Source organism: Xyrauchen texanus, chromosome 17, assembly GCF_025860055.1.
Source record: "Xyrauchen texanus isolate HMW12.3.18 chromosome 17, RBS_HiC_50CHRs, whole genome shotgun sequence".
Lineage (NCBI taxonomy): Eukaryota > Metazoa > Chordata > Actinopteri > Cypriniformes > Catostomidae > Xyrauchen > Xyrauchen texanus.
Window position 1 is genome coordinate 21,216,118 of NC_068292.1, and position 25,026 is coordinate 21,241,143.

At 38.5% G+C, this 25,026-nt stretch overlaps 1 protein-coding gene across 3 annotated transcripts; it reads left to right on the plus strand.

Moving 5' to 3' along the window:
- LOC127658140 (peroxisomal targeting signal 1 receptor-like) lies at nt 1-24,588 on the plus strand. Of its 3 annotated transcripts, XM_052147258.1 has the most exons (17): nt 1-277; nt 1,431-1,584; nt 8,317-8,355; nt 8,739-8,856; nt 8,938-9,081; nt 9,268-9,358; nt 10,504-10,594; nt 12,715-12,837; nt 14,539-14,649; nt 17,621-17,704; nt 17,790-17,909; nt 18,692-18,835; nt 18,963-19,033; nt 19,131-19,349; nt 21,021-21,186; nt 22,522-22,679; nt 23,602-24,588. In XM_052147258.1, exons 2-17 carry the CDS (start codon nt 1,471-1,473, stop codon nt 23,840-23,842), a joined length of 2,034 nt encoding a protein of 677 aa, XP_052003218.1. In that variant the 5' UTR covers nt 1-277; nt 1,431-1,470; the 3' UTR covers nt 23,843-24,588. The 3 variants fall into 3 exon arrangements, with proteins under 3 accessions (XP_052003218.1, XP_052003219.1, XP_052003220.1); XM_052147259.1 differs by lacking the exon at nt 14,539-14,649 and having other exon boundaries at nt 3-277; XM_052147260.1 differs by lacking the exons at nt 12,715-12,837; nt 14,539-14,649 and having other exon boundaries at nt 5-277.
- The last annotated feature ends 438 nt before the right edge of the window (nt 24,589-25,026 follow it).

The window sequence follows — 25,026 nt, forward strand, 5'->3', positions numbered from 1 at the left end:
CGCAAGTCGCGTTGGTGAATAGCCGGAGCGTAGTGTGCTGAATTCGTGTGGCTGGTTCACTCCTGTTTCAGTGGGCCACACGGGGAAATGTAAATAAATACAGGACGGTCACCAGCGGAGCATTTACACGTCATGTGCCCACAACCAGTAGGCCGTTAACCTGGTATTCTGGAAAACCGCTGGAGTCTGTCGTGTTTTGTCTCAGTATAAAACGACATTATTGTCCGGATAAAAGGGGAAAGAGAGGAGAGGAGAGGTGACCACTTCGCCTGTGCAGGTGAGCGAGAGGAGTTTATGTAGCTTGTAAGCTAAGTGTATTTTCTTTCACCCTGCAGCAAAGTTGACTATCTGCGGTCTTCAGGATAATAATTAGTGGCTACTGCACACACATCACTGTGAATAGCTAACCGGTTGTTGTTTGGGTACGTTAGGATGTGTAACTGTCATTTCCATTTCAAGAAACTGATACTTGTGCTCTGTCATATGTCTATGCTGCACTATTAAGAACTCAAACTGACAGTAGACAGAAGCCAGAAGCTTTATGGTGTTTGCAATGATCAGAGTAGACGTGCTCATTATGTCTGACATGTTGTAGTCTCAGTGCACAAATGCACAAGGGGCATCAGACAGATTATTATTCAGTTAATATTTTCCTCATTTATTTTTTTTTCATCAAGTGTGACACGTGAGTGAAGCAGGTTCATCACCCATAATAAGACAACAACAACCCTTTAAATTGCATTTCTGGGTCTGTTGCATAAGGACAGTAATAAAGTGTATTGTTGTTTTCAGGAACTCTGATATGTAAGTAATCCTAGCTTGGATAAGCTTATGAAGCATATGTTTATGCCAGTGGAAAGGCAGCTCAGGATTTATCAGAGTGGGATAAGCTGATGATTCAGTGTCTTATAGTCCCTGTTCAGGTTGGAGAGGTTTTTGTTCATGGCAAGTAAGGTGGCACTTAAATAGATGTTCATACAAAACTTTCATAGAAGGAATGGTTTATATTTATGGCTAGTGCAACAATCAAGACAGATGCTGTCCTTTTTATTTAAACATTTTTAATTGTAATTTTTTTTTTGAAATTGTACAGTTTTTCTCTTAAAGGATATTGGACCAAAAACTCTCTAGATTAAGATTTTCCCTCCCCCTAAAACAACCTTCAAAAGAGTAGCAAGTCATTGTGGTGATGTAACTAAAGGCTGTTGGCCTTTGTTTTAAGAGAGACAAGCTCTTTAATATCTTCCACTCCACACAAACTTTACATTTTAATACAAAATATGTCAACACAGGAAAGAAAACTGTGCTCGTTAAGTACCTTTTTTGGGGGTGTCTATGGTTATCCAGTCCAGACCAGACCTTTAACCACTTTACTATTGTTGCTTTTAAAACAGCATACCACCAAATTAATATATTGAATTTTCTTATAGATATCTCAAGTTTTCAAATCCAGCCTGACTGTGTATTGCCATGGCGATGCGGGAGTTAATTGAAGCAGAATGTGGGGGAGCCAATCCCCTCATGAAACTGACTGGTCACGTGACCCAAGAGGGAGGGGCTTGGAGACACCGATCAACACCCACTGTAAGCTACCAAATGTTTTATTCATTAAAAAATATATATGTATGTAATACTTTATAAAGTTTAAGTTTACATACAACTTAGCCAAATACATTTAAACTCAGTTTTTCAAAATTCCTGATATTTATTCATAGAAAACATTCCCTGTTAGGTCAGTTAGGATCACTACTTTATTTGAAGAATGTGAAATGTCAGGGCCTGGGTAGCTCAGCGAGTAAAGACGCTGACTACCACCCTTGGAGTTCACAAGTTCAAATCCAAAGGTGTGCAGAGTGACTCCAGCAAGGTCTCCTAAGCAACCAAATTGGCCCAGTTGCTAGGGAGGGTAGAGTCTCATGGGGTAACCTCCTTGTGGTCACTATAATGTGGTTCATTCTCAGTGGGGCACGTGGTGAGTTGTGCGCGGATGCCATGGTGGATGGTGTGAAGCCTCCTCACCTGCTTTGTTTCCGCGGTAATGCGCTCAACAAGCCACGTGATAAGATGCGCAGGTTGACGGTCTCAGAAACGGAGGCAACTGAGATTTATCCTCCGCCACCCAGATTGATGCCACCATGAGGACTTGGAGTGCATTGGGAATTGGGCATTCCAAACTGGGGAGAAAATTTAAAAAAGAAAAAAGAATGTGAAATGTAAGAATAATAGTTCCCAGTGGGTCAGAAGTTTACATGCACTTTGTTCGTATTTGGTAGCATTGCCTTTAAATTGTTTAACTTGGGTCAAATATTTTGTGTAGCCTCCCACAAGCTTCTCACAATAAGCTGCTGGAATTTTGTCCCATTGTGATGGCCACTCCAATACCTTGACTTTGTTGTCCTTAATAGAGGTCGACCGATATTGGTTTTTTCAGGCCGATGCCTATGCCGATCTTTTGAAATCCGGGTCGGCCGATGGCCGATTAATGCTGCCGATTTATTTTGGCCGATATTTGGCCGATATGTGCTTGTTTTTAACCTCTTATTTGAACCTTTTATTTGAAAGATAAAATGTAACACAAATAATTACTTAAGATAGACAAAATTTCTCAACAAATACATTTATTGAACACTTGACCAATCTGCACTATACATTTTTAATTTTAAGTGTACAAATGTAAAAACATATTTTATAAATAATGTATAACAAATATATTAAATAAACAAAGCAGGTGTTACAAACTGCTCTGAGACACGAAGGTTGAGATCCAAATGCAGCTTTAATTAAAGGGCAATCCAGACACGTAATCCAATATTCAGAGCATCCACGAGAAGCACAGGCATAACTAGGGATGGGTATCGTTAAGGTTTTAATGGTATTACTACTCTTACAGATACGGCTTATTGATCCGGTACTTTAACGGTATTCTTAACGGTTCTTTTTGTTTATATATATATATATATATTACACAAAGATAAACGTTATATAGGCAGTAGGCACAGTGATTTAATTTCAGTAAGGTCTACTAACATTACTGTTCAGGTGTGGTCTAAAAAGAAATCTAATAAAGTAATCAATTGTAAAATAACACTGCATAGTTTATCATAGATAGATTAATGCAGATTAATGCTCATTAATGCAGAAGTTATTCATTCAAGAGCTATAAGTGATTTTTCTCTTTGCCTTTTGTAGTTTGATTCGCAGTAATGGCTCAATGGTCACATGTTTAATAGACAGCTTCCCCTTTAAGACTGAGTTCAGATCTAATAGGCTCCTGATGCAGCATATTTTCTCCCAACTATTTCCATAAATACGTCCATTTAAGACATAAACTGTGTTTAAGTGAATCTCCAAGCCGGTCGTTTTGACATATTTTTGTGTATATTTGATCGTTTAGACGCATGAAACCCAAAGTAGTCTATAGTTTGCTTGTCTCTGCGGTGTGTTTCGGAGCGCGCGCCGCCTTGGGAACGGTATCTCTTGCGCTCTTTTTATTATTAAACGCGTCCCGCAATTTAGCAACAGTAGCTAGACTGCATTTTACAACAATCACCGATCGTGCTGATTCTGACGTTAAGTTTGAGTTTTAGGGAGAAATGTCAGTGCACCGCTGTGAAGGGAAGGAAGTTGTGCTAGACAGAATGCGGCTTATGTATAAATATTCTTTTTATAATCTTTGGAAGGTGAAATCTAAAATAAAATCAGACTAATAATCACAGATCTAAACCAGGCTACGTTTGAATGTTTAGTTCTGTCACTCATTAAGCAGGGCTGTGTTTTGCTCGCTGTAGCACCGCGTGAGCGAGTTCTCTCTCTCTCTCTCTCTCTCTCTCTCTCTCTCTCTCTCTCTGACTGCGAATAGCTAAATTGCATCACAGACAAATGGTTTCATATTATTATACATAGAAATGGCTGGCGAGATAAAATAACTTTCTCTTTATAGCAATAAAGTATGTATTTTCTTAATTTCTCCAGTACCGACAGCAGAACCGATAATGTCCGAGCTTACCAAAGCCAGTCCTTCAATAGCCTATAGTGTGTTGGTATATTTTTATTACTTATTTATCTGCATTGAGTGACAACCCTCTCAAATATAAGACACACAAACAGAACAAATAAAAGTCTCAGATTCACTGTCTGTAATTGCAAAATTCTTGCTTGCTTATTGTGACATGATAGCCACCCTTCTGCTGTGATAATGCAACTTCAACTACGCTATCAATATCCAAAGTAGCCGAACGTCATGTCACCTATCGCGTTTGTCACGTTTTTTCTTGAAGTTGGCAGTAACATATCAAAAGTTTTTAATTAAATCTAAAGAAGTTATACAAATTTAACCCTTACTGTTTTCTCCAAGGAACTTAGCTCCTTCCTTAGGCACTGGATGAGGTCTGCTCACTCTGCTGGAAAATTACTCTAGGGGCAGCGTGCGTCGAACACGTGTTCCACAACAACACTAGGCTGCCCACAGATGCGCCTGCCTAATAATCGGCTTGATATACTTGGATATTGGCCGATGCCGATTATGTTAAAAATGCAAAAAATCGGCCGATTAATCGGTCGACCTCTAGTCCTTAAGCTATTTTGCCTCAACTTTGTAGGTATGCTTGGGGTCATTGCCTATGTGGAAGACCCATTTTCGAACAAGCTTTAAATTCCTTCAATATATCCTCATAATTTTCCTTCCTCGCTATGCCCTATCCTAACACAGTTGGGATGTGTTCTTCGGCTTGCAATCCTCACCATTTTTCCTCCAAACATAATGATGGTAATTATGGCCAAAGAGTTACATTTTTGCTTCATCAGACCAGAGAACATTTCTCCAAAAAGTAAGATCTTTGTCCCCATGTGCACTTGCAAACTGTAGTCTGGCTTTTTATGGCGGTTTTGGAGCAGTGGTTTCTTCCTTGCTGAGGAGCCTTTCCGGTTATGTAGATTTAGGACTAATTTTACTGTGGATATAGGTACTTGCATACCTGTTTCCCCCAACATCTTCACAAGGTCCTTTGCTGTTGTTATGTGATTGATTTGCGATTCACGATGCATCTTGTCCTTCAATATCTTTCTTTTTCAGTTTCTTCTAAATACATTTTTTACTCTCTCTAAAAAAATTATTAAATGTAAACATCACCAACATCTCCCGAACCGCTGCCTCATCATTATTTTCTTCTGTGTTTTCCCCCATTGTGTGCAAATCAGTGCAATTATCTGTGTAAACAATAGTTTGCTAATATGAAAGCTGTGGAGTAGTTAAATAATTTTTTTAATGACTTCAGCCTAAGTGTATGTAAACTTGTGACTTCAAGTGTGTGTGTGTGTGTGTGTGTGTGTGTGTGTGTGTGTGCATACATACATACACACACACCATGGTCTGTTTTAATACTCGATTCTGATTGGCTGGAATGCGTGCAGTTCAAACCAGTGAATGCACTGGTAGTTCCAGTCAGTTTTAGTCACCGTTCGATATTAATGCGCTGCTTGTAACCATAGCAATATAACATTACAGAGCAAGCAGAGTAAACTATCACAATTGAAAATCAGGACCTATGAAATTCATCTTTCGCTGTCCGGCAAAGCGTAATGCAAAGCAGAGTTTGTGTCTGGTGCTGAATCCACCTCTTCTCCTGGACAAGCTGGTTTAGATCCAGCTGATGCTGATTGGACCAGATAATTTATCAGTGAAGTGGCAGGTTAATATACATTTTAAGTGCGTAATGTAATGCATTGTGTATGTTATTTGCTGAAGACTATCCACAAGAGACCCTGTCACTGTTACTTTCACTGCCACGTTTGTAATGTCAGTTTATCCACATTAATGTGAAAATGACAATGAATAAAAATGAAATCATACATTTTCTTTGGAACTCCTCTATATTCTGTGGATATTGTTTCTGGATTGTGCATTTAAATTCACAGTTTTGACCATGTGTGTGGTCACACTTCTTTTTCTCTGCATCTGATTTAGAACAGGCGGAGCTGCAGATCTAACAGCCCTTAGATAAAATTAATCGTTATTTTTTTATTCTTCCTGTAAAAATGTATGCTGCAAGAAATATATTACAGCAGTAACTAATCAATTCTGGCAAGTGACCATGGTATAAGCTGGATAATCCATGGCTAGGTGTGCGTTAAATAATTTAAAATGCACTTTAAATGCTTGGGTGGCTCCACATCGTGTGTTTAAAATTATTTAACGCACACCTAGCCATGGATTATCCCATACACTTAGGTTGAAGTCATTAAAACACATTTTTAAACCACTCCACAGATTTAATATTAGCAAACTTTTGTTTTGGCAGGTTGTTTAGGACAGCTACTTGTTGAAAAATTACATGTGTAATTTTTCCAACAATTGTTTACAGACTTTTAATTGACTATATCACAATTCCAGTGGGTCACACGTTTACATATACTAAGTTAACTGTGCCTTTAAGCAGCTTTGAAAATTCCAGAAAATTATGTCAAGCCTTTAGGCAATTAGCCAATGAGCTTCTGATAGGAGAATTAGAGGTGTACCTGTGGATGTATTTTAAGGCCTTCCTTCAAACTCTCTTTGCTCAGTATCATGGGAAAATCAAAAGAAATCAGCCAAAAAGAATTTGGACATCCACAAGTCTGGTTCATGCTTGGGAGCAATTTCCAAATTCCTGAAGGTACCACGTTCATCTGTACAAACAATAGTATGCAAGTATAAACACCATGGGAACACAGCTCAGAAAGGAGATGCATTCAGTCTCCTTGAGTTGAATGTAGTTTGGTGCGAAAAGTGCAAATAATTCCCAGAACAACAGCAAAGGACCTTGTGAAGATGCTGGAGACAAGTATCTATATCCACAGTAAAATGAGTCCTATATCGACATATCTGAAAGGCTGCTCAGCAAGGAAGAAGCCACTGCTCCAAAACCACCATAAAAAAGCCAGAGTACTTCACAAAATAGATGGCATCATGAGGAAGGAAAATTATGTGAATATATTGAAGCAACATCTCAAGACATCAGCCAGGAAGTTAAAGCTCTTTCACAAGTGGGTCTTCCAAATGGACAATGACCCCCAAGCATACCTCCAAAGATGTTGCAAAATGCTTCCATATAATAATAAAATGTATGTAAACTTCTGACCCACTGGGAATGTGATGATAGCAATTAAAACTTAAATAAATTCTCTCTAATATTATTCTGACATTTCACATTCTTAAAATATAGTGATCCTAACTGACCTAAGACAGGAAAAGCTTTCTACGATTAAATGTCAGGAATTGTGAAAAACTAAGCTTAAATGTATTTTGCTAAGGTGTATGTAAACTTCTGGCTTCAACTGTGTGTATGTATGTATGTATGTGTATATATATATATATATATATATATATATATATATATATATATATATATATATATATATATATATATATATACATACATACAGTCAGGTCCATAAATATTGGGACAGCGACACAATTCTAATCTTTTTGGCTCTATACACCACCACAATGGATTTGAAATGAAACGAACAAGATGTGCTTTAACTGCAGACTTTCAGCTGTAATTTGAGGGTATTTACATCCAAATCAGGTGAACGGTGTAGGAATTACAACAGTTTGTATATGTGCCTCCCACTTGACCAAAAGTAATGGGACAATTGGCTGCTCAGCTGTTCCATGACCAGGTGTGTGTTATTCCCTCATTATCCCATTTACAAGGAGCAGATAAAAGGTCCAGAGTTCATTTCAAGTGTGCTATTTGCATTTGGAATCTGTTGCTTTCAACTCTCAATATGAGATCCAAAGAGCTGTCACTGTGGTGGTGTATAGAGCCAAAAAGATTAGAATTGTGTCGATGTCCCAATATCTCTCTCTCTCTCTCTCTCTCTCTATATATATATATATATATATATATATGAGCAAGAGTGCGATATGGCCCTACATCAGCACTACTGTGATTCGGCCGAAGGCACGAGTGCCGTAGATAATCACAGCAGTGCTGATTTAGGGCCATATAACACGATTGGTCGGTGTTGAAGTTACAATTAAAAATCTGGAAAAACTGAGGACGGTCACAAAAAAAGCGCATTTGTTCATGTAACTACTTTCTTATGCGACGGATCAGAATCTTCCATTGCTGGTTCCAACCAAATGATGCATCAACGCCTCTCAAAAACTTCACTTTAGTTTACACATTCCCATAACACTGTTGAATTATTTTCATGTACCTTGGTTCACTGGAACCCAGATATCATGGAGCCAGAGCAATAATGTTGCTCAGCTATTTTGACACTTCTATTTATTTTTCTGTCTTTCTTTATACTCTCTATTTTTTTCCATAGATTCCTCCTACTCCAATTGAAATAGCCTCTGAAGAGGAGGTGGGTATTTTGGCCTTATCATGTATCAAAGTGTATTCTTATGCCTTGTTTTATTTTCATCTGCTCAGTTTGTGTTATTGTGATGGAGGTCTTAGTGGCCGTTCTCACCGAATGGGTTTTTGCATCCGTCCTGATTTGAAATGTTCTTCCATGTAAACATGGCCTAGATGGATGTCTTTGACCATATCGCCATGTCTTTCTGTCTTTTTTTAAAGCATTTTTTAGACTACGTGTTGGGTTAAAAAACACATCTCAAGACACCTGTGTTCTGTGTCTTGCTTTTTAAGTGCAAGAACACGTTCAGTCTGAGTATACCCGAAAGGTCTGTGGTCCTGTTCTGTGTTCATACTGTAATAATGGTCTGCTGTTTTTTTTAAATCCAGCTGGTGAGTGAGTTTCTGCAGGGCCCACAACGACCTCCCCACAGTTTTGATATGGGGCAACTGCTGGAGGAAATGCAGCAGATAGATCAACAGAGCTACAGACAGGCTCCACAGAGAGGTAGCATACATGAACACAGACAGACAGATTTCAGCACTCATTAGTGTGCCATAAATAACCATAAAACTTTCCAATTCCAAGCTCCTGACGTGGCTGCCCTGGCATTGTCTGGCGATTGGGCAGCAGAGTTTGTGTCTGGTGCTGACTCCACCTCTTCACCTGGGCAAGCTGGTTTAGATCCAGCTGATGCTGATTGGACCAGAGAATTTATCAGTGAAGTGGCAGGTTAATATACATTTTAAGTGCGTTATTTTAATTGAAGATGTGAGGGTTTGATGTCATTAGATGGAGCTGACAGTTCTTCGCCCATCTTTGCCCAGCTATCTTTTTGTTTTCTCTCATAGCTTCACTCTTTCTTCTGTCATCTTCTACCATACCTGCATATTCAATTCCCTTCCCCCTGTCTCATAGACCCTGGCCGCTGGGCAGAAGAGTACCTGGAGCAATCAGAAGAGAAGTTGTGGCTGGGAGATTTGGGGGGTGGAGAACAAGACAAAGAATGGTATTTTATTTTAATTAGAGATGGAGTAATATAGAAAGAATGACATGAAAATAATATATGTAAATTAGACTATGTATATATAGCCCTATTCAGACAGGATTCATTTTTAAACTATACTGAGTTACAATTATCAACACCCGATGTCTGTGATTTCATGTACTGTTTTCTAGATGTGGGCTTTTAAACTTTATCCATTTAAATTTAAAATGACTTCTGATTTAAAAAAAATATATATATTTATTGATTGAATTTTTATTTTATTAATTATACATAATAAATTACTTATTTTAAAAAGCCTCTTAAATTATACTTCAAATTTGTTTATAGAAGTGCCTGCTTATAATAAACCCACTGAAATAAACAAGACTTACAGTATATGTGAATGATATAATTATAACATTATGTAACTGAGCTGAGAAATTAAGCTGAGCATCTTACCTGATGCTGATATTACAGGGGCTATTACAGATATTTCTTATTTTTTCTTCGGGTGGCAAAAAAAAAAATCTATATTTTACAAGGCGTGCAGCAGGCAAAGTTTGTCGTGCATAAGTGCGATCTTAGTTCAGATAGATCAAAATACATCAGGAGAAGCATTGTGAGAACTCTGTTTCAGCAATTACAAACATTTGCATTTTGACAGGAATAGATTTCTCAGAGAACCCTTGAGTTATCCAAAAAAACATTAGTTTATTTGCTCTGGCATTATTACAAAGGTTGTGTGAGGAAAAAAAAAAAACTTGTCAGATTCGGACAGGATTAAAATCACAAAATGCATCTGTGAAACACAAATTTCCCTAACCACCTCAGGGAAAACTAGTACCATCCGAATAGGGCTTATGTTATATCAGATGAGGAATAGATGTTAATAGTGCTGTTAACATTTTTCAGAGAGAGAAAAGGTTCTTACCTTATAGAGTGATCTAACCTTGAAAAAAGGTCTTTATTGTGTTTTAGAAGTTAAAATCAAAATTTTGTTGGTACACCATTGACAAAGATTAGGAATGTCTTTTTGTTATTATTGTACTAAGCTTTGTTATCTTACACAGTTTGATGTAGTATAAGTTATTATGTCAAAATTAGTTACTTCTATCCACCAGCCATTATATCCTAATGAATCCATTATTATATTTTAACCTTATCAGGACACAAGAATATCAGTCAGGGGAAGAACTAAGGCAAACTGCAAATGAGCTCCTTGCCAAAGTGGATGACCCTAAACTACAAAACACAGAGGTGAGAACAGAGGCAGATCTCCTTCTTTGGTCTGCATTGTTTAAGCGTTCTTTGACCTGCACTTTGGAGGACTTTAGTCAAAGTCACCACATAAATAGATGTATTAAACTAATATACATACAATACTGTGCAAACGTTTTAGGTTCTTTAGAAAATATTTGTATAGTGAAGATGTCTTCAAAATGAATGCCATAAATAGTTTTCATTGATCAATTAATGTTATACAAAGAAAACATAAAAAGTAAAAATGACAACATTTGCCTTCAAAGCAGCACCGATTCTCCTAGGTAAACCTGGACACAGTTTTTCTTGGTTGTTGCAGATAGGATGTTCCAAGCTTCTTTGAGAACTTGCCACAGTTCTCAGTCTCAATTGATCCTGTCTCTTCATGTAATCCCAGACAGACTCAATGATGTTTAGATCTGGGCTCTGTGGGGGCCATAACATCTGTTGTGGGGATTCTTGTTCTTCTATTCAATTCTGTTTGCAAAGGGAATGTTGAAATGTTGTTTACAGACAAATGTTTTTGTGAAACATTTAATGTGCCAAAGACTTTTGCGCAGTACTGTATATTGCTCCTAAACCACACACATTGGGTGTGAAGGTACCATAAGTTTATGAGAATTTGGGTCTGTTAGTTTATGAACATAATGATAATTTTGCTGGACACTTGTGTATAGTTACACAAGTGTAATTATTTCAGAATAAATATACTCTGCTTTCAACAATTCCACATTGCACAAATTATCTGTCACAAGGGATCACTTTAGTTTGACTAAAACAGTGTTAATGTGGTCTCAATGGATCTTTAATTTACATCTTGCAGCTTTTTGAATTTTCCAAATTGTGCTTCTAAATTGGATAGTAAAAAGACAGGTTAAAGCTATGCATTAACCTTTTATTTAGTAGGGATGGGCACGAGTACTCAGGTACTCGGACGTGGCAGCAATGATTGATCATGAAATCGATGATTGATGGTAATAATGCATGATGTGACTTCACTTAATTTGAAATTCACTGACAATTACCTGACAACTAAACACAAACTGTGTCAAAGAGGGAGCTTATTTAAAATTTTGGGATTGATTACGTTGTGATTTGTGGGGGGTACATTGATTGTCAGAGACATCTCATAGCAACCAAACTAATATACAACGCTGCAATGCTATCATTGCGGTAATCAAAAGAGAGTGTAATTAACAGTGTTTTCAAAACCTGCCTGCAAAACGTTTGCTAAACATGTTTTATTATAATTTAATGTAAGAACTTTTACCCGTTAATGGATATTATTTAATAAAAGTGAATGTTTGTCACTGACTATAAACCTCCTTGCCCTGGGTGCCGAAATCTTTGTGTGACGTAACACACATGCATCTCGACGAAATGGAAGTTGAAAATCTGTGATTTGAAAATAGACTGTTCAGACAGCTACTAAAAAAACTTGGATTACTATGGTAACCTGAAGGAAGAACAGACAGACACGCGTTGTGCACATTCTTTCATTGAGTTGGGCAACGAATCTTCACATAACAACAAAATATGATGCAGTTTATTTTGATTATACAATCTTTTGTACATTTTGTAACGGATTGTTTTATAACAGCCTATAAATAGATGATACACTACAAGACACAATGCTGCAGCCAAAAACATTTGTCAGGCATGTTGTTATATATACAGTTATGTACATGTTATTGCCCCGCGAGTACTTGACGAGAACTTAGGACTCAGTCCTTGGGACTCAAGTAGACAAATTGACCAAAATACCCATCCCTACTATTTAGGTTTATTTTTGACTTGTGGCAGATGATCATGTGATGTGACATCTTTTATGTTTTCATGGGCATTTCTTCACCTATTTGGCTTTCTCTCTGTTTTTCATTTAACTCTGCCCATGCTTTATGGTGTAATTTGGGAACTGTTTTGTCTTTGGCTGTGTTTCCTTTCTCTTTGTAGTTGACATGTGTCTGAACACAACTGTCAAGAAGAAGCCAGTGGTGGACTCATGACTGTGTGCATGTGTGTTCAGTGCATTGCCAATGAACACACACCTCTCTATGTTCCCTGTTAGCAGTAGATGTGTAATAGCTGTTGTTGTTGTTGTTGTTGTTATTGTGTAGTTCCTGCGGTTCATTAGGCAGATTGGCGAGGGCAGTGTGACTGTGGAGGACAGAACAGGAAAAGAGCTCACTGATAAAGCACAGGCCATGGAGGCACAGCACTGGGCCTCCAGCCTCAACCAGGTATGAGCCCCTCCCAGCTCCTCCAATAGAGGAAATACTGCGAAGGGTGCAACTAAATACTCCTGGCAGCCATCTCTGGGCTTCTCAAGCTGCTAGGCTAAATTAGCCCAAACTACATGGCATACTATCAATCCTTGTCAATGTGCACTCCTTTTGTATTAAATAATTACCCATAAGAAATCCAACTTTGGATATCTTAACTTGTTTTAGGTGTTGGTTTCTGCATAAAGGCCAAGTCTAGACCTAAATTGTGTCCCAAATGGCACACTATACACTATGCGCTTACAATATACACTATGAACTGAGCCATTTAGTTTATGAATTTTCAAAGTGTAGTACTGTCCCAAATGGAACACTTAATGATTTTTACTACACTGAAGCATTTGCCATTTAACTGCCGACAGAAGTGACATTTAAAACGCATACAATGTGTTGCCGCTAGCTTTATCGCCTTAGTTCAACACTTGGATCTTAAATAACTTACATATTCACACAATGTGGGGTTATTGGAAAGTATTCAACTTGCAAAACTTGATGGATGAAGAAGTGCCTTATCCGGTGTGGCAGGGTGAGCAAGAGACAGACACAGTGGGTGTGGCGTCAAGCCTCGGAGAGGCATTATTGAAAATAATAATAAACGTAAAATGTCCAAAAGGCATAATAAAGTGTCCAAGGGGGAATAGTGTTCATAATAAAGGGGGAGCATCCTCGCAGTGAAACAGAGCTCCGTGAAAGGGCGGGGTAGGTCCATAGGATGGCACGGGCTGGGTCAATCGGCCGCTTGCACTCCCTCCAAAGTCCACGGCACGAGGGCCGGCGACATCACTGGCAGCCTGTCTTCCCAGGCCCGCAGCAAGCGTGAGGGGAAGGCGGCCCGACGTCAAGCCCGTCGGCGGCAACGTGAGCGGTTCACCCCTGGTGACTCGTTAACATGTCCGGAAGTACGAGGAAGAGGTCCGACAGCACGCCATCTCGTCTAGCTCCAAATCCTCCCAGCACTAGTCCTGGGTGTGCGAGGATGCCAGTGTGTGCACACGTGGAGATTTGAAGCCGGCTCCCCGAGAACAGGTGCGCTCTGCATTTAAAAGACAGCGGTGATGAAGCATTATTCCATCAGTTGTGCTTCATTTACCGCTGACTAAACAAGGCTTATATATTATGCACCTCTTCTCACTCTCCCACGCAACTCCCATCATGAGCCTGGCTGAAGAGCGTCCCTAGGATGTGGGGCTACAATGATGAGCTGGAGGGGCAGATCATTCCTCCACACCGGGTACTTGTGCTCTACTTTTTGTTCCATTTTCAGTGTTAACATACTACTCGCACTACTTGCACATTAAAATGATGTAGAATCATCCAGAAGTGTGCTGTTTGGGAAGCACAATATTTTTTTCCAAAAGAAAAATCACAGTTGTCCAGGACTAGTATTAAACTATGTTGGGAAACTGGCTCTAGAAAGGTGTTCCTTGTTTCTAAACAGTAATCTTGGTTTTATTCCATGGTACAAATGAGCTAGTTTAATTGTGATATTTCCTTCTTCCTTTTGTCATGGACGATCGTCATGACATCTTGATCCCTACATTTTCACCTTTTAACTTACATCCATATCAAAATGTCCTTGCTATCCTTAACAATCCCACAATAAAACCTCAATGTCCATAAATACCCCTCCCTACCCTCTGTCTGAAATGGGCTGCTCAGTTCCTGGAATCAGGGGATGAAACTGTGCAAGTGGAAACCCAAGAGGACAAAAAGAAGAATGACAAAATGAAAGCTAAACATGCAGAGCAATGGGCTACTATTGCCAGAGAGGTAGGACTCCTTACCATCTGACAACCGGGATGCAGTAGTCCTGCAATTTAGTTTTGTCCTTTTTGTAGTCTTGTCATTTACGTTATCTTAATTGGCCCCTGCTGACCAAAATACATTCTGTAATAAATGAATAGTTATTCCATTATAAAGAATTAGTTCACCCAAACATTCTGTCATAATTTACTCACCCTCATGGGTTCCAAACCAGTATGACTTTCTCATGTGGAACACAAAGGAGATGTTTTAATGTTTTAAATCTTGCTTTAAAGCTTAATATTTTTTATTGAAGTCCATGTGACTTGTACATCATATTCCAAGTCTTCTGAAGACATACTGTTTTGGTGAGCAACCTGAAATGTAAGTAATATTTATGTGAACCTCTTATCATCAATTGTGTGTACATTAGTGTTATGAGGAAAGCTTGTTCATAGCTAAGTTCTAAGTTTGAGAACTTGTGGGGTTTTGTGCATAAAAACAACTACACTGGGTAGGCCTGTTGTGATTATTAAACAACCCTTTGATCACGGTCATTTGATTGGAAATTTAACTTATAGTCCAAGCGTCACTGAGCTGTATCGCGGACGTCAACCAGCTCCTGCCAGAAGAGAGCGTGAAACCTTTTGTTTTTGTTTTTCTTTGAAGCACTTCTCGAGAGCTCTGATGTGCTCTGAGTCAGCAGAGGCTTGTGCCAAACTCCCAAGAAAATATAAATGAACAAGTATGAACTTTGGTAGTGAATGCAAAGTGCACCAGTTTCACTTTAAACGATCGTGTAATCGTGGCAAATGTTCCTGGTTCATACCAGAGATGTAGTCAAGAGCAGAGCCTCTAAGACCCAGACCAAGACTAGACCCCTCGAGATCCAGATCCAGACTAAGACTAGACCCCCTAAGACCCAGACCAAGACTAGACCCTTCAATATCCTGACCAAGATCTATCCCCAAGACCAAGAGCCAGACCAAGATCTGTCTGTCCACCTTTTTGTTTATTTTACTTAATTGGACAAGGAACATCAAGTCAACAATCAAACTTTACCACCTTTTCGTTTCAGGTTTTCCCCAAGAAAATGAATAAAAGAAAAGTGTAAATAAAAAAAGAAAAGTACATAATTGGGTTTCAGATGCATTATAAAATAACAAAGATTATTTTTCCAAATCACAGACATGTCTGTTGAGCGCATGAATGCAATGGCCAATCAGAGGTGTTTACGTTTCCACTAGCGTGGAAAATTCCACTCATCCCTGCTCAACACGCTAGACAGCTACCGCTTTGGGTTATGTTTGTAATATTTAATGCCAGTGTGTTTTGTCCCATCGTTTTCAGTATACGATCAATAATATAATCTTATATATGCGCAATTACAGTTGTTAAGATGTCAGCTTAGTTTTTGAATGCCCACAATGCACAAACATTGTTGATTTCTACACTTTTGCTTACCCAGCCAAAGTATTGCAACAGTTAATGTGTACAATCATCATTTGTGTATATTTTTTAAACCATGCCTAAACAATCTAGAGGGAGACCAGTGGAAATTATGCAAAATCTTAAACTGAATAAGGCATCCCTAGACATCCCACTCCCCATCCTTAAGTACCAAGTTCAAATATCTTTCCTATAACCACTTAAGAGCTGTTAAGGTCCCATCACCAAGACTCTGAATCAACAAGGAATGACACTTCATGCCCCTTTCCAAAGGCTGTGAGCACCATACAGATGGTGTCTGCAGCTACATGGGCCTGTTTACTACCACCAAAAATTGTGAGTACCTACAATTAGTAGATACCTGATTTACATTTACTGTAAATACCTGATACATTGAGACCTAGAAATCCCAAAATGCTGGGTTTTAGTTCTTTTATGATACTTTTAAACTTTCAAAGATGTCATGACATGAGGAATTAAACTTTCCTTGATCTTTTGACATACAAGTGTTCATTGTACTGTAAAAACACTAAGTTTCAGAACTCAAAACTTTCTCCTCACAACAAAAAGATAATTTGTTGAAACCAAGCTGTCAAAATGGCTCGTTCTCTGCTTCCTCCACATTGTGATGTCACACTGTGGTAGAAAGTAGCATCTGACTAAATCCACAGCAACACATCATTTCTTACTTTACCTTTATAAAACTCCGTAGACCCGCCCAGTTGCATTGAGCAGTCAGATGACAAGTAGAGAGCAGGTCAGTCAAGAGCAGAGAGACAATCTTAACAGTGGCTATTTACTGTTGAATCTTAAAGGAGAAGCAGCACCAAAACTGAGTGTTTCTGACAAAGAATGAGGGTGGAAACTAATCATGTCTTACCATATGACCGTTTGTGCGCAAAAACCTTTACTAATATTGTAGGTAAACCTCAAGGAACATATTAAAATAATAAAAAGGCATGTAATGACCTCTTTAAAATGAGGCACTATCCACTGGTATTGTATTGATAAGACGGACTGTGGTATTGCTTAAAACATCTATTTTTTTTATTCTGCATAAGACAGAAAGTCAGACAGGTTTGAAATAACATGATGGTGACTAAATGATGACATAATTTTCATTCTTGAGTGAACTATTGCTTTAAAGCATTCAAAATGTTCCTTTAATAGTGCTTTTAACCTAATTAGTACAGCAAGACCCATGGCAATTGGAGCTAATACCCTGTTCACACTTAAGAAACATTAAGTTTCATTATGCCCAGCTCTTGAAAACACTTCAACTATCTGCAATAGTGAAGGTACCTTTCTAGATGAGAACATTGCTTGCTATTTTAAATAGAGAGGGAAAAAAGATGGATGAATGAGGGTGAGATGTCTGCCTCCCTGTCCCTATCTTTCTTTTTCCCATTTACATTCTTTCTTTATTCCCCCAATCTCATTGATCACAATCTCATGTTCTTTTTTCCTAAGAGTAGTGCTTAAGCATTTGCAGACTCTGTATTGTGTTATGGAGGCTGTTAACAGTCTGGCATGTCGCTGTGCTCGGTAGGTTTCGGCAGAATCAGCAGAATCCTGGGTAGATGAGTTCACTACTTCTGGGCCAGATTTCCAACAGGCCAAAGCAGCAGTGGAGGTGAGACAGACTTCACTCTTACACACATACACAAGGATTTCAGCATAATCCATGTACTAATTGGTGCTTGTGTGTGTGAGTTCAGAGTGATGTTGATTTCTGGGAGAAACTCCAGCAGGAGTGGGAGGAAATGGCAAAGAGAGACGCTGAAGCTCACCCCTGGCTCTCTGACTTCGACCAAATGCTTAGCAGCTCTTATGACAAGGTACCTCGATAATGCATATCTGTGCCCTTTTACAGCACTGATACCTCCACCTTTATTAATTTTCTGAATGCTGTATTTAGCCTGTGCTGTATTACAGTTTATCTAATAGTTCCATTTAAATTCTGTCATCTGATTGGACAAGGGGGATTCCAAGAGGGCTGATATTTGGTTATTGAACATATTTGGATATTTAACTGCACTTAGGAGCTTCAGCGTTGGTATCACTCCACTTGTCTGTATTTGCTGCATCCCAGACAGGTTGTCAGTCTATGTTGATCCTACCTTTGAAAACGTTTTCATTATCAGTGCAAAAATAGACAAAATATCTGGCCATATTATGTATAAAATGTAAATTTCTCAATATAAGTCTGTTTATAGAGCGATTTTCTAAAAGCAATATCACACTTGCAATCTGTTGTTTTGAATGACTGCACAGCGTTGAATTACCTGTGTCCGTGTGCCTGTGGCAGAATCAGAGCCATGCTGATATTCAATACAACAGCATGATTGTGATGTTTTATATATATATATATATATATTTTTTTTTTTATATATATACAATTAGGCCTGTTTACAAAGTCCATATTTTCTGCACAAGATTTTAGAAATCCATATTATTGTTCTAGTGTCTTTTTTTATTCAGACGTTTGGTAAATTTTTAACTGTTCACAAGCTGGTGTCCAAAAATTTGGCATCAGGCTTTGTGTGTAAAATTAATACTTTATACTTTCACGTTGTGAAACTTGAGACTTTGAGTGAACAGGCCTCTACTTTTCTTTTAGGGATATCAATTTGAAGACGACAACCCCTACCTGTCCCATGAGGATCCGTTAGCTGAGGGTGTGAGGAGGATGGAGGCAGGGGACATTCCTGGAGCCGTACGTCTCTTTGAGAGTGCGGTTCAAAGAGAGCCAGAGAACCAGCTGGTCAGAACCCCATACCTACAATCCCTACATACAGAAGCTGATGATTTTGTTACAAGCAATTCTTACTGTGTGTTATGCTTTCTTGTTTGGCCTTGCGAAATGCTGACTGTGTTTTGCGCTACTGCAGGCTTGGCAATATCTGGGCACCTGCCAGGCGGAGAATGAGCAAGAGTTTGCTGCTATCAGTGCTCTCCGCAGGTGAGAATTATTACTGCAGTTTCACTATGCAAAGCAATTCAGTTCTAAAAATACTGCTCCCTCCCTTTTTAATTCAAGTCTCAACTCTTGCCTTCAGATGTATTGAACTGAAAAAGGACAATCTAATAGCCCTGATGGCTCTAGCTGTGAGTTTCACCAATGAGTCACTGCACAGACAGGCCTGTGAGACGCTCCGTGATTGGTTGAGGCACAACCTTAAATACCGGCCTATCCTGGAGCAGCATGAGCGAGAGAAGGAGAGGGAGGGCGTGAGGGAGGAGAAAGAGAGGGAGAGATTTGGATCCCTTCTGCCAGAGTAAGAGGATTCTTGAATGCATTAAAGGAGTGTTCAGCACCATCTGTGGCATAATGTTTATTATCTCTGAACATTATTTTGACTCATCCCTCAGTTGTAGTTTTTTAAGCAAAAATTAGCTGTTACAGAAAGGCACTAACAATGAAAATACATGGGGCCAGGCAATAAACATTAAACTATACACCATTTCAAATGTAGCCACAAGACTTGTGTTGGCACTAGACTACTATGATAGAATTGCTTACGGCTCTTGTCTTTGGAAAGGTATATCCCAAATATCGCCAACTTTTTATTACCACGTACTGCCAGTAAACTTGGTAACTTTTGCACAATATATTCAGGGATACACAAAAGGAATGTGACATAAGCAGTAAGCTACATGGGTAACTTCACCCATAGGCATTAGGCTGGAGAAGTTCATCCCACCTAGATCAGGGATCCCACGGATCCTTAAAAAGTCTTAAATTCTGTTTTTCAAAATGTAAGGTCATAAAAGGTCTTTAATATCTTAAATAATATAACAAAAGCCTTAATTATCATTTAAATAGGTATTAAATTTGGGGGTGGAAAGACAGGAATCGTGATATGACCTAATGTGATTATCAAACTTCAAAAGAATACAATTTATTTATTTTATTTTTTTCTGGTTATTGGTATTTTAGTTGCACCATAAACTGCATCTGGAATTGAATTTGGACTCTTATTGCCTCTGTCTGTCCCTTCCCATCACATTAAGGAAAGACTAGGAACATTTAATATAGGCTACCAATTTTTAAAACTATTGGCAGATTCATTGCCTTTCATTCAACATATCTTATCAGCATAATCCAATATTGGTCAACCTCTAATTTGTATATTTTATATAATGGTACATAAACCAATTTTAATGTGATATATATGTGGTAAACAGTATTTTAAACTTGAATATATCCTACACTGTTTTACTGATAAGCAATGTTAAGGCCATGTTGACCTTCTGATTAACAGCCCTGTGCTTTAGCCACAAGCCACCACCACTAAATAATACATTTTATTTGTTCAGGTCTTTGAAAAAGGTCTTAAAAATTCTTACATTTTATTTTTAAAAAAATTGTGCATCAACCCTGTAGATAAGTGATCCCATCCCCAAAACTTTAGATTTAGACAACTTTACAAGTCAAATAATAAACGGGTTGTGTGCTTTAACAAAATTACAAGTGTCACATTTCTGATTTAAATCCCTTTGGAATGTATTCCTGTTAACGTCCACTGTGTGTTACAGTAACTGAGAGGCACAGCGCAAAATTATTTATACCAGAAATGCAGTCGGTTGTGCTTAACTTATAGTGAACACAGACGAAACATTCTTCGGATATGTTACTACGCGATTGCTGCTTCAGAGACATACTAATCCACTGGACAGGGCATTGTAACCAAGCAACAGCCTTCCATTTGTCTCAATCATAAGCAAGCAGTGGTCTAAAATTACACCTAACACAGACACAGGTGTGGAGTTTCATCTGCAGACAACATTGTGGGGAGCTGAGTTCACTGTCCTGTGCATTAATCAGTTGACAGTGCAGATTTGAATATAAAAATGAATATGACTCAGGAATAATTCAAGTTAGAGGCTCTTCCAGTTCATTCTTTTCCCCTCTTTTTTTTTTTTTTTACCTCTCTTTTACCTCCAAGGGCACTGTTTAATGAAGTACAGTCATTGTTTTTGAGTGCAGCAGTTGCTGATCCCACTCAGGTGGACCCTGAGCTGCAGTGTGGTCTGGGAGTTCTCTTCAACCTGAGTGGAGAATATGACAAGGCTGTGGACTGTTTCACAGCAGCTCTGTCTGTCACACCGCAGGTTTGTCCACTCTCATTCACACTTATGAATTCAAATTGTTCATCAGTATTGTGCTTAAAGTCAGCATGAAATCTAAATTTATCCTATTTATTAATGCAATATCACACGAGCAAATGTGCTGTATGACCCTATATCAGCACTGCTGTGATTCGGCATCAGAGAAAGTGTAGTGTTAATCATCTTGCTGAAGATAATGGGAAATCAGGTCAAATACAAGCGACTGTGAAGCGACTGAGTGCTGATGTTCTGAGACATCAGTCTCTCAATGTCTATCGTCCAAATAGATGTTGTATAATTTATTATATGTGACTATTATTCTATTATAGGTCTTATTGTGAATGATTCATCCATACATATTTGCTATTGTATACAATTTTTGACCTTGTAATCTTTAATCAATATGTCATAACTGTCTCTTCCGGTAATATGACAGACTCTTCCTTGCTCAGTTTTAATCTGAGCCTGTCATGTAAACAAACCTTGTGTCAAAGAAACTAATGGAGAGATGAAGAGGTGTATTTTGGGCTGTTTTCCTCCAAAATCCTGTTCCCTACTCCAGACTACCTTGGTTGTGGGCACGCTGGCTTGAATTTATATTTTGAGGGTGGAGGAATACGCCAAATTTGCAGTGGTGTTCGAGAGATTTCATGCCTCAATGCTTCCAGAGGTGATCACTATTGAATACAATGTGAATCGGATGTGTCTAGAGTTATTTGAAATCTTGGTATGTACAGCACTATTAAGTGTTCTTTTTTGGTAACTGGCTCTGGTACAAGCAGCACAGTGGAAAGGTGTGTGTTTGTGTCTGTCAACCGTAAAGTGCAAACTTGTATTTAGGCCTGCCTCCATTCCGGTATGCAATGCCCACTATTAACAATTCAGTTAACAACGGATGGATAAAATCAAGTTCCCGCCCTAAATTTTTTTCTTGGTCGATCTGAGTGAAACGGCTCACATACCACAATACAATAAAGAAGGTCGCAACTTCCGTTTCATGCTGACTTAATTGATAGTTCTCCTAAAAATTCAAATTCATTAATTTAGTAATTAACACTCACATTTTTCCAAACCAGTATGACTTTCGTTCTTCCATAGAACATAAAGGAGCTGTTAGGCAGAATGACACCCTCAGTAACTTCCATTTAATGGAAAAAAAGAATCAATAAATGTGAATGGTGACTGAGGATGCCATTCTTTGTAACGGCTCCGTTTCTGCTCACTGAAAGGAAAAAAGTAATGGAACAGCATAAGGGTGAGTATATGATGACTGAGTTTTCATTTTTGTGTGAACAACCCCATTAACATTCCTCTTTCTTGTCTTAACCCCACGTGAAGGATTGTTTGTTGTGGAACAAGTTGGGAGCGACTCTTGCTAATGGGAACCGCTCGGAGGAGGCAGTAGCTGCTTACAGAAGGGCACTGGAGTTACAGCCTGGATTTGTACGCAGCCGATATAACCTGGGCATCAGTTGTGTCAACCTGGGTGCCCACAGGTTAGTAATAGAAGATGTGTACCAGGTCACAAAACAGTAACACAATATACAGTAAATGTGACCTACTCTGTCACAATGAGTAAGTTTGATCCAGAAAAGAGTTTTACGCACTAACATGAAACTCACAGTCAACATTAAAGGAATTGTTCACCTAAAAATGAAAATTCTCTCATCATTTACTCATGCCATTACAGATGTGCATGACATGTATTCTTCTGCAGAACACAAACAAAGATTATTTTTTTAAATATCTCAGCTCTGTTGGTCCATACAATGCAAGTGAATGGTGAACTGTACTATGAATGTCCAAAATGCACTTAAAGGCAGCATAAAAGAAACCCATAAGAAGTAGATAAATGGTAAAGTGAAAGTGGAGATTTAGAGTTAAAAAAAAAAAGTAGAATAATAATAATTTCCCCACACCTATCATGTGTTCAGAATCCTTCACTTCTGAACACATGGATTTAACCACTGGAGTCGTATTGATTACTTTTGTCCTGCCTTTTTGTGCTTTTTGGATCTTCTGGCCATTTGGATCATTCACTTGCATTGTATGGACCAACAGAGCTGAAATATTCTTCTAAAAAATGTTGTTTGTGTTCAGCAGAACAAAGAAAGTCACACATATGGCATGGCAAGAGAATGAGTGAATAATGAGAATTTTTTTCTTGAACTACCCTTTAAAAAGATTTTATCTTGACAACAGTTTGTGGTAAAACCATAATAACTTTTAGTATTAATAGTATTAAGTATTTATTATTAAGTATTAATGTAAAAACAGAGACTTTCTTGCACAACACCAGAGACAGTTAAGCAAATGAATGGGAGAAATTGGAACTTTGATAACACTTATGTGACTCAAAATGATGGAGCATGTCACAAATTGTAATGTTTCATGCTTTTTCTCCTTTGTCTTTGTCAGGGAGGCAGTAGAGCACTTCCTAGAGGCCCTTTCTCTGCAGAGACAGGCCGCAGGGGATGGAGAGGGAGGTGCTGGTCGAGGACCAGGTACAGCAGTAACTGTGATGTCAGACAACATCTGGTCCACCCTGCGCATGGCGTTGAGCATGATGGGAGAAAGCTCGCTATACGCAGCTGCCGACCGCCGAGATCTGGATACGCTGATGGCACATTTCTGCCAGAGAGAGGGAGAGACAGAATGAAGGATGGAGGGGTTGAAGGTGTGGAGGGAGATAGAGTGCGAGTGTGGAGAGAGGTGCTTTGGAGAGCAAACAAAATGACTGGAGGTGTGAATTTCAACAAAGTGTTGAATGAGGTGGAGGACGATTTTTAGAAGTGGCAACGTGGGGAGATTAAAAATAACAAAAGGAGTGTGAAACACCCATTCAGCCCCTGCACTGCATTTTGGACAGACTGATGAACTAATGACTATCCTTGAGAAAAAGTGTCATGATGAAAAGCCAATGGTACATTAATTAACACAACCAGACAGTGAATATAATTAAATTACATTACTATCTTACAACAGCTTTTGTCACAAGTTTACTATCAAGTAGGATCCGTTGTAATTTTGTTTATCTTGAAGATCACAGTTCTTGGCATTGTCCTTATCAAAATTACAGTACAGTATCTCATATGGGAAAAATTAGGTTCTTGCACTGTGAGCTCAAAAATACTTTCCTCTGTGTGACACAAAGAGGAGAAATATTGAGATAAAATGTGTCCTGCATCAATACTAATTTTGTACATAACAACGGAGGTGATTCGGAAGCCTTAAAGTTCACATTGTTCATTTGCGAGTGAGTGAAGCGTTGTGAGGCTGACAGACAGACATTTTGTCAGCACACTTATCTGGGAAATTTGCTCTTGCTGTAAATTCTACTTGCCATATTGTGTATTGTACAATAATTAAAACAGATATCTATGTAATCTTAAGCAATAAAGCTTTGGCATAAAAGATTGTTTAGCTTGAGTAACTATTTGTGTGTGTGTGCATGTAAAATTAAATATATTTTCTTTAGTATCTTTTCTCCATAAGGTAAAAATATTAATATCCTAGTAAATTTGCTGGCATGTAGCCGTTTATTAACGGCAAAAGTGTTTTGTGTGTATGTTTTTTTTTAATATATATATATATATACACACTCACCTAAAGGATTATTAGGAACACCTGTTCAATTTCTCATTAATGCAATTATCTAATCAACCAATCACACGGCAGTTGCTTCAACGCATTTAGGGGTGTGGTCCTGGTCAAGACAATCTCCTGAACTCCAAACTGAATGTCAGAATGGGAAAGAAAGGTGATTTAAGCAATTTGGAGCGTGGCATGGTTGTTGGTGCCAGACGGGCGTAGAATTAAGGCAGTTCTGAAGGCGAAAGGGGG